The 9,819-nt window shown below is 45.2% G+C and overlaps 1 protein-coding gene across 1 annotated transcript in view; it reads left to right on the top strand.

The window, feature by feature from the left end:
• Positions 1–9,819, top strand: part of PYGB (glycogen phosphorylase B) — a gene marked incomplete at its 5' end in the record, with an annotated part of 57,912 nt that overhangs the window by 18,151 nt on the left and 29,942 nt on the right. The window contains 6 exons of the mRNA XM_004717820.2: positions 371–474; positions 1,771–1,902; positions 4,552–4,663; positions 5,174–5,256; positions 7,019–7,162; positions 7,677–7,769. Coding sequence (XP_004717877.2) covers positions 371–474; positions 1,771–1,902; positions 4,552–4,663; positions 5,174–5,256; positions 7,019–7,162; positions 7,677–7,769 — 668 coding nt within the window. The remainder of the gene's footprint in view (positions 1–370; positions 475–1,770; positions 1,903–4,551; positions 4,664–5,173; positions 5,257–7,018; positions 7,163–7,676; positions 7,770–9,819) is intronic.

Below are 9,819 nucleotides of genomic sequence, written 5' to 3'. Positions count from 1 at the left end.
CATACCACATATATCACACTATACACACATACTGCACACACACACTCACAGTGCACACAGACATATACCACACTCTCCCTCACACACATATCATACTATCCTGCTCACAAACACTTTGAAAATGCTTCCCTGATCATGATTACCGTGAAATAACAGCCATATCTACTGGTGATTGTACTATTCCTTTGGACCTCCTTATTTGCTATAGGAGAGGGGTTTTAGTTTTCCCTTTCATCAAACTGAAGTTGATGGTGGTCACTGCTGAATCACTGTATGTCACCTTGTAGATAAAGTGCTTCTCTTAACATCTGGATCGGGATTCTGCTGGCAGCTTTTGATCCAAACAAGTTCTTTGTATTTGAATTTCCAGCCTGTTTCCTTGATTCGATGGCTACCCTCGGACTGGCGGCATATGGCTATGGAATCCGCTACGAGTTTGGGATTTTTAACCAGAAGATTGTCAATGGCTGGCAGGTGGATGATGTTTGATTTCTTCAGTGGACGCTAGCTCTCATTTAATAAGAAATAACAGGAGACTTTAGTTTGACTTTTTATCTTTTAAACTCCTTCTTCAAGTGAGTTCATGCCAGATACAGGCAATATGGAGGTATAACAGGACTACACTGGTCCTGAAGACTACATAGGTTTCTCCTAATCACCTATTATTGACGCTGCATAGAACTGGTGGTTGCTGGCCTCCTGTGTAACCTCATTGTAAATCATTTCCTTGTGGTGGCTGGTAGACCGGTTGGAAGTCAAACAAAGGAGAAGATCAGCTGACGTCTGTGTACAAGCTGGTATTCCTATGGACCTGAATGTGGAAAGGACAGAGCTCTGTGAGACTGAGAATTTAGGACTTTGAGGGCTTAGGAAGATAGCTATTGTCAGTCTTGGATGCTATTGGGTAGAGTTTTGGAGAATGAACTGCAAAGAAGAAAGCCTAGTAAGAGACCATTGTCTCTGTGGGGTCCTGGACCCCAGGTCCTGGGGCCCAGCCTCCTCAGGCTGTCATAGAGTTGGAGAAGTGATTTTGGGATTATGCTTTTTTCACCAATGTAATCTTGACTGCCTTGATCAGCTGTGGTTTGATGCTAATAAAATCAAAACTTATTCTTCCCAAGGACCAATTTGCTTGGCAGGCTGGCCCCTAATCCCACTGGACCCCATCACCTCATTGACACCAGGGAGAAGAGAAAAAACTGTGGGCTCCAAGTGATAGTTTTTTATAACAGTTTCACTGATCATAATTCACATTCCATGAAATTCACCTCTGTAAAGTGTGCAACTCATGTATTTTTGTTATATCCATCAGGTTGTGCGATCACCACTGTCAAATTCTAGAACATTTTCATCACCGAAACGGAAACCCTGCACTCATTTGTAATCATACACCCTCCCAGGCAACCACTAGTCTATGATCTGTCTCTATGGATTTGTCTTTTGAGGATATTTTATATAAATGGAATTTGATAATATGTACAAAGTGTCACTTTGTACACAGGTTCATTCATATTGTGATATATATCAGTACTTCAGTCCTATTTATTGCCAATTTCAAGTGATTCTAAATGTTTTTTCACGTTAAGCTTTTTCTGAATTTTACCTAAGCTTATTTTATTAGTCCAGAATTTATTTGCCTACAATGGGCTTTCATGTTGTTTCTGGTGTGACCTCTGCCATGGCACAATTCATGCACAAATCGGGGTGTGGGCTGGCCCCAGGGACAGCGCCCTGACCCTTTTCTTTCCTTCCCTATGGCGCCCCCTCCAGGTGGAGGAGGCTGATGACTGGCTGCGCTATGGCAACCCCTGGGAGAAGGCACGCCCTGAGTACATGCTTCCTGTGCACTTCTATGGAAAAGTGGAACACACCTCTGATGGGGTAAAATGGTTGGACACACAGGTATTGAACCCAGAGTTCCTAAGGAGAGACATTGTAGGCTGAATGAGGGATGCTACATGTTTAATTTTTGGTTGACTTCCTTTTTGGAGTGGAAAGTTACTTATCTGGAGGACTCATCTCTGGGGAACAGTCTGGAGGAGGTTCTCCCCTCTCCACACTCCCACTTTTCTACACTTACAAGGGATCGTTCGAGATGAGCCTGACAGAGCACTGAAGTGAAGCCACAGGCTCTGTCAGTTAGCATAGTTGTGTGTTGGGGTTGAACCTGGCTGTCATGCCTGCTGCTTGGTGCCTGTTGGACATACCATTGTGCCCATGTCCAATAGCAAACAGAAGTTGTGTTCTCACAAGGCTATGGTTAGATACAACATGTCCCCAACATTTGCATGTGCTGCCTGTGCAGTCCACGTATACTCAGTGACCCACCACTGGCCATGTACACTTTGAGCTCTAGGTTTGTGAGAAGCGCAAGTGGGTGCTCAGAATGGGGTGTAGACCCTCTCTCTCAGACAAGAGTCCTGTGGTGGACCCGAAGGAAAGATGGGAGAGGCAGTCGCAAGGGTGCAGAAGCAGGAGATGCCTGTTGAATGTCAGAAGTGACAGCGTCTGTTGGTGGTTTCATGAATAGGGACAGGCTATCACTTTGTGGAAGATTCTGTGATGCACCTTGAGGTTGGTCAGGACTCAGAATGCAGATGGGATGGGTAAAGTCAAAGTGAAACTGTAGCCCTGTGGAAGTTTCCAGTATGCAAAATCAGTGGTCCTCTTCTTCTGGAGTATGGGTGCTAACAAGGGTGCACAGGGTCAGTATCAACTAGAGCAGGGGTCAGCAAGCTTTTGAGATGGAAGAGCCAATCCTGTCCCTCAAAACAATTTAAAAATTATTCTAGAGCCATAAATATACAAATGAAATCACAATTATCGGAATAATATCTTTTTAATTTTTTTTCAATTGTACTTCAGAGCCGCATGTATGTAGCAAAAGAGCCCGGGCTAGAACCATAAGGTTCTAGCTGCTGTGACAAATTGTATTTCATTTGATATACGCAGAGAAAGGGAGGTTCATTTTTAGTGTGTTTGTAGATGTTTCAGTGTATGGGTGAGGACGGGCAGGGAAAGCAGAGCTGGAGCCGCAGGGCTGGTGGCACAGGACTTGGTGAGGGCCTCAACTGGGCACCATGATTGGGCTGAAGGAGATGATCTTGGGTTTGGGGTCCTGGCAGCAACACTACAAAGTCCTTTATGGTTTCATGATTTCAAACCTACATGGTCCCAAAGCCCACAGGAACATTTACACAAGCTGCTGTAAACAGACTTGGCATAAGTATGCCAGAGACTGGGAGTGACTTTGCAGTTTTGCCAAACTCTTCCTGTGTTTGCTGTTCTAGACATGTCAGATTGGGTAGTATCGTGCAGAGGGAGTCAGGGCTCCACACCTCAAGAACTGGCCCTCAGTTTTATCTTGGGACTGAAGTGAGAGGAGTTGGTTTGCATAGTGCTGAGTTTTAATTCAGTATATACACAGAAAGGAACCTCTCTGGCTGGCTTCGGAAATGTAGGCCAAAACTTGAAGTCGTCGATTGGAGAAGATAGTCAAATTCTGAAATTGCTAAAGCTGAGCAATTTCAATTTAAGATCAACGTGGGGCCACCGTTTTGGGGGGAGGGCAGAGGACAAGGAGACTGAGCAGTGATCTGTGAGGTAGAGGGAGCCAGGCGAATGCAGTGCTCCTTCCACACAGTGAGAGAGAATGGTTCATGTAGGAGGTGGCAGGGATGCACATATGGAGGAGGGGAAGCCAGAAAAGACGACTGTAGCCTTGTGAGTATGACCTGGGCCTAACTAACTGGTTACAGCAGACAGTTCCAGGCTTGGATCACCTGACAGTGGGGACTGGAACTGTGCCCATGGTTGTGGTGGAGGGGAGTTCAGCTGACGGTGTTGGCTTTAGCTAGAAGCAGCCAGTGGAACCAGTGGAGGGCAAAAGCAAGTCCTGAGAAGGAGATGAAGACATGTAGATCAGGGGCCAGTGACACCTGCTTAAGGAACTGTGTGTCTGTGTGTGTTTATTTTCTTGTTCTGCCCCTCCTTTCCATTCCCACTTCACCCAACCTCCCCATAACCTTCAAAATTTGGTATGAAAACCATTTATTTTGATATTTTTCTTTTATAATTGTCTCATGTTGTATTTGTCTCTATGAGATTAACTTTGCTGATTGAAGTGTCTTCCAAATTCATCCATGTTAGGAAGAGTTTGACAAGTTTATCACTGTTTTGTAGGGATGCATACTATTCTGTTGTGTGTGTACCAGAGCTTGTTTATCCTTTCCTCCACAGACGGGTGTTTGGGTTGTTTCCATCTTTTTGCTTTTGTGCATTTATCTGTTTGTGTTTTGGTCTTTATTTCCTTGGGATATATACCAAGTAGAGAGATCGCTGGGTCATGTGTATTTCTATTTACATTTCTTTAAGGAAGTGCCAAACTGCCTTCCATAGTGGCTGCACAATGTTGTGGTCCTGCCAGCAGTGTGTGAGGGTTCCAATCTCTCTACCTCCTATCCAGCATTTGTTATTTTCACTTTTAAAAAATTTTTGCCAAAGAAAGATTTTTGAGATAAGCGGCCAGAACCCTGGGTGTTTCCTCTGCAGGTAGTACTGGCCATGCCCTATGACACACCAGTGCCCGGCTACAGGAACAACACTGTCAACACCATGCGGTTGTGGTCTGCCAAGGCGCCTAACAGCTTCAAGCTCCATGACTGTAAGTGCCCCCATCCCTCTGTCTCCACCTGGGTAGCTCAGACTGTGGGCTCAATTTCAGACTCAGGTGCTCCTTTGGGGTGGGGGGAGTGCTTGGCTCCCCTTGGAGAATGTTTGCAGGCACCCTAGCCCAAGCTGGCTCTAAGCCGGCTGGCAAGACTGGGAGCCAGTAAACTCCCAGTGAGGGCCAGGTCAAGACTGGGTAGTTTTCGCTCATCTCAACTCTCCGTGAGAGAGGGCAGTCAGTCTAGGGCTGTGCCGGCTGGGGCACTGTAGCATGTGTGGAGGCCTACCCCTGAAAGCTACTGGTGAGAGTACCAAGTGCCCCCTTCAGGAGCAGACTATGAGATGAAGCAGAGCAAGAGTTTGGGGAGTGGGCAAGAGAGGATGTTCTATTCAGGAATGCATGTCCTAACATCTACCGTATGAATGACTAGTCAGTTGTGGGGCTCATGTTTCTGAGCCACGTAGAGTTCTTTTAGACACTAACCCCAAGCTTGTCTCTATCTAGTCAATGTGGGTGACTATATAGAGGCTGTCCTGGATCGGAACTTGGCTGAGAACATCTCCAGAGTCCTCTACCCAAATGATAATGTAAGTAGTAGGTGTAGTTGGCTCCTGTCTACACTGTGCCTTCTTCATGTGTGAAAAAGTAAACCAGAGGCTAAAGGACCCCCTGAGCAGAACCTGTTTACTGAGCTTAAGTTGAGAGATGAGATATTGAACTGGCCAACTTCAGCTCTGTGTTGACATTTGTAAGCACTGTTTATACTGTTGGGGAACTAGGATAATAGCACTTTATCAAGTAATATTCCTGTTCAGGTCTCTCTTCTGCTCCCCCTCTCCCTAAGAATTTGTAAGGGGGTCCTTTGCCTTTTACCACATGTCTAAATCCCCACTGTAAATCCAGGGCCTTCCAGGATCTTGGCTGGTGAGGAGCAGGGTTCTGTCTGATCAAATGGTACTGCATGGAGGAGCACATTGAAGACAGGGTAGGAATATGGCAGAGTAGATACAGGGTACAGGCATGGGATGTAGGACAGGGCAGGGAGGGGTGTTGCAGGAGGCTGCAGGAATGGGAGTTTGGACATTAAGTACAGGGATAAGGTATGAGGAACAGGCCAAGGACAGAGGTGTGGGGATAGAGTGTGAAGGACATGTAGTATAGGGCAGGCTCTGGTCTGCTGTAGCCATTTCTAGGATAGGATAGGATAGGATAGGATAGAGAGAAAGGGGCAAAGGGGCATGGGGTAAGGTTGTAGTATGGGATAAGGAATGGTGATGGGGTATGGGAACAGGTTACAAGGACATGGAATGGGGGGGGGTGTTGTGAGAGGAGATATGGGGACAGGGGACAGGGATAGGGTGAGAGAGAACCATGGCGTATAGGGCTAGGTAGTGGAGAGAGGGCAAAGGAACAGTGCAGAGATGGGGCAAGGGATTGGAGGATGGATCATCATGGGGTACCAGGTGAAAAGGGCAGGCCCAGGCCTACTGTAGCCATTTCTAGCCACACAGCAAAGCTTTTCTCAGAGTTAGCTGGGCAGCTATTGCCAGCAGAGCTGCACCACCTGTTTGGCCATGGTGCTCTGAAGCACACAGCAGTTATAACCTGGCCTGTGCTTAGTGTACTAGATGGTCATGGCAGCCCACAGTCTCTGACACTGGACTTACTTTTAGTGGCTTTCATTTAGTTAGTTATGGTGGTTGTTGTTGCATGACAAGAGTCCACAGAGTTGGCATGCCTTAGTGGGTTGTATGTTTTTAAAATTCACCTTTTTTACTCTATCAAAATAATGCATGCACACGGTGGCAAAGGGACACTGATACCAAAAGTCTTAAACAAAGCACACCATTCCTTTCCAGCTCCCAAGAGCATTTAAGCAGATTCTCAATTTTGAGTACAAAAGCATATTTATGATTTCTGCACTTCTGAACTTGTGGTTTCTTAGTGACTGGCATCAGTCATATCTGTGCATTCTCATTGCTGATGCACTGCACATCCCATGCCCGGTGTGCTCGCGCATAGGCAGTGTGGTCTGGGCCACGCTATCTTCACGTTACCTTCATGTCTGAGGCTAAGTGGTACACCACACTTTAGGCTACTCACCATTTTTCTACCAAGAACCTGAGCACATTCTCCTGACCCCTGGTCTCCTGAGGGGAAAGACTTGGGTCCCACTTCCAGTTGGAGACTCAGAAGGTAGGGGAACCTTGGTACAATGTATGGCCTTATAGGTACTTGGTGCTATCCCTTGGACTAGGCCCTCCCATGTGAATGAGTCTCTCAGTGTGGGGTGGCAGCATGTTGGGTGGCCTGTGGCTGCAGGTAGACTGAGGACACCTGTGTGTCTAGTTCTTTGAGGGCAAGGAGCTGCGTCTGAAGCAGGAGTACTTTGTGGTGGCCGCCACCCTACAGGACATCATCCGCCGCTTCAAGTCTTCTAAGTTTGGCTGCCGAGACCCTATCAGAACCTGTTTCGAGACATTTCCAGATAAGGTAATTGCATACATGAGGGTGGAGCTTGAGACCATCGGGGCAGGGCATGTGCAGCATGTTCCCTCTCCAGACAGGCAAATCAAGGGGTGGGATGGCCTTTGCCATTATGGGACCACAGCCAAGAGGCAGTTTCCTCCTAGGTCATTTGAACAGACATCATATCCATGTGGAAAGGAATCAGGGATGAGGGTTATATGTGTAAGGGAGGATCCAGCTCAAAGCCTCTCAAGGACACTTGTCTTCCAACCCTGACTCCCCCTCTTCCCTCAAGATCTTTGAGACTCTAGAAGCCTCTGCTTCTGAGAAAGCTTTCCACTGTCTTCACTATCATGCCTAATTCCTGGCACTATTGCCCCAGCTCTACCATGAACCTATATAGTACCCCTTGGTTTCCTGTCTGTCTCCTCATTCAGAGAAGGGAAGCCTTAGTACTCCCAGGAAGAACTCATTTCCCCAACCAGCAGGTGTCAAGAGCAGGGTGCTGACTCAGGATCTACCTGCTTGTCAATTTCAGGTGGCCATCCAGCTGAATGACACCCACCCAGCCCTCGCCATTCCAGAGCTCATGCGAATCCTGGTGGATGTGGAGAAAGTGGACTGGGATAAGGTAAACACTGAAGCAGAGGGCACTGACAGTTTCTTGGCAGGTGTGTGTGTGATGGTATTCTTTGCAGACTTGGACATGTGTGTAGGCTGAGTGTTGTCTGTGAACCTGGATGTGTGTGAGTAACAGTATTCTCTTCAGTCCACTAAGGATATCCAAAGAAAAATTATGAATGCTGGCCTTAATCTTTGGAAGTTGAGATAGGTATGTCCGTATAACCCTAGAGGAAAACAACAGAATAGCAGAGGGAAAAGGTCATTTTGAGCAATTGTTTGAAGGCAAAGAAAAAAAATAGAGAGATTTGTCATCTAGCTCATTAATTTATACTTCGATTAATTCAATTGTTCACCTTTGCCCTTTTAATCTATTATATATTTCTGAAATCTTAGTATTAATCTTAGGGATTTCTGTTTCTTTTTATGTGGTTTCTAACTTCTCTCTGATTTTGTAACTTTGTTCTTTCTGTTTGTTTGAAACCACCCTGTGTGTCACAAAAGTATCCCAGTCATTCTCACTCTTACGTTTCTTCCTTTTATAGCCGTTCAGAACAAGGTTTAGGTCTGATGGGTAAGGGATCTGCAAGGGGTTTAGGTCTGGATGTGGGTAAGGGATCTGCAAGGGGTTTAGGTCTGATGGGTAAGGGATCTGCAAGGGGGTTAGGTCTGATGGGTAAGGGATCTGCAAGGGGTTTAGATCTGATGGGTAAGGGATCTGCAAGGGGTTTAGGTCTGGATGTGGGTAAGGGATCTGCAAGGGGGTTAGGTCTGATGGGTAAGGGATCTGCAAGGGGTTTAGTTCTGGATGTGGGTAAGGGATCTGCAAGGGGTTAGGTCTGATGGGTAAGGGATCTGCAAGGGGTTTAGTTCTGGATGTGGGTAAGGGATCTGCAAGGGGTTAGGTCTGATGGGTAAGGGACCTGCAAGGGGTTAGGTCTGATGGGTAAGGGATCTGCAAGGGGGTTAGGTCTGATGGGTAAGGGATCTGCAAGGGGTTAGGTCTGATGGGTAAGGGATCTGCAGGGGGTTTTAAGGCTGTGACCCTTCCCTCTCTCGCGTTAATTTTATTCATCTTTATATATATATATATTTGTTTGTGGAATATAATACACACAAAGAGAAACATAGTAATATGTAGTCGCAATGTCATTAAACCTCTGTAAATATGGTTCTTTTTTTCCCCTTTTCTTTTTTCTCCCTCCCTCCCTCCTTTCCTGTCCTTTCCCTCTCCCCACAACAAACCTGGCCTCATTGTAGCCTTTAAACTGTTTTCCTTTGTTGTAAAAACAATTTTTTCCCAATTTTTCTTTTTTCCTTTATAATGGTATCATAAAACATTTATCTTTATGAGACTGACTTAGTGAGCATCATATTCTCTAATTTTGTCTGTGTATTAAGGTGGCTGACAGACTCATCATTGTTTTTAAAGGATACATAGTATGCCATTCTGTGAATGTACCACTGTCTGCTTATTCATTTTTCTCCCGATGAGGTTTTCCATTGTTTTCATCACTTTGCTATTATAGAAATTGTGTGATAAGTATGGCTGTGCGTGCTGTCTGTTCATGTTTTGTTCTTTATGTCCTTAGGGAATATAACAAGTAGCGAGATTGCAGTATCATAAGATATTTGTGTTTGCATTTGTTTAAGGAAGCACCATACTGACTTTCATAGTGCTTGTACAATTCTACAATCTCACCATCAATGTATAGGTGTTCCAATTTCTCCACATCCCCTCCAGCATTTATTATTTCCTGGGTTTTCTTGAATTTTTCTAAGACTGTCAGTGTGAGGTGGTATCTTATTATTGTTTCCATTTATATTTCTGTTATGGCTAATGAAGATGAACATTTCTTCATATGATGGTTGGCTACCTGATCGTCATCGTCAGTAAATTGTCTATTCATATCTTGTGTCCATTTTTTTTTGGTGGGTCTATTTATTTATTTATTTTATTATTTTTTAAATCAATTTATTGGGGCTCATACAATTCATCACAATACATAGATCAATTGTGTAAAACACATCTATACATTTGTTGCCCTCATTATTCCCAA

The sequence above is a fragment of the Echinops telfairi genome, unplaced genomic scaffold, assembly GCF_000313985.2.
Source record: "Echinops telfairi isolate 266 unplaced genomic scaffold, ASM31398v2 ScPeMD7_63;HRSCAF=240, whole genome shotgun sequence".
In the NCBI taxonomy this organism is placed as follows: Eukaryota; Metazoa; Chordata; class Mammalia; order Afrosoricida; family Tenrecidae; genus Echinops; species Echinops telfairi.
The sequence above is the reverse complement of the archived record's forward strand: the minus strand, read 5'-3'. Positions and strand labels throughout refer to the sequence as shown.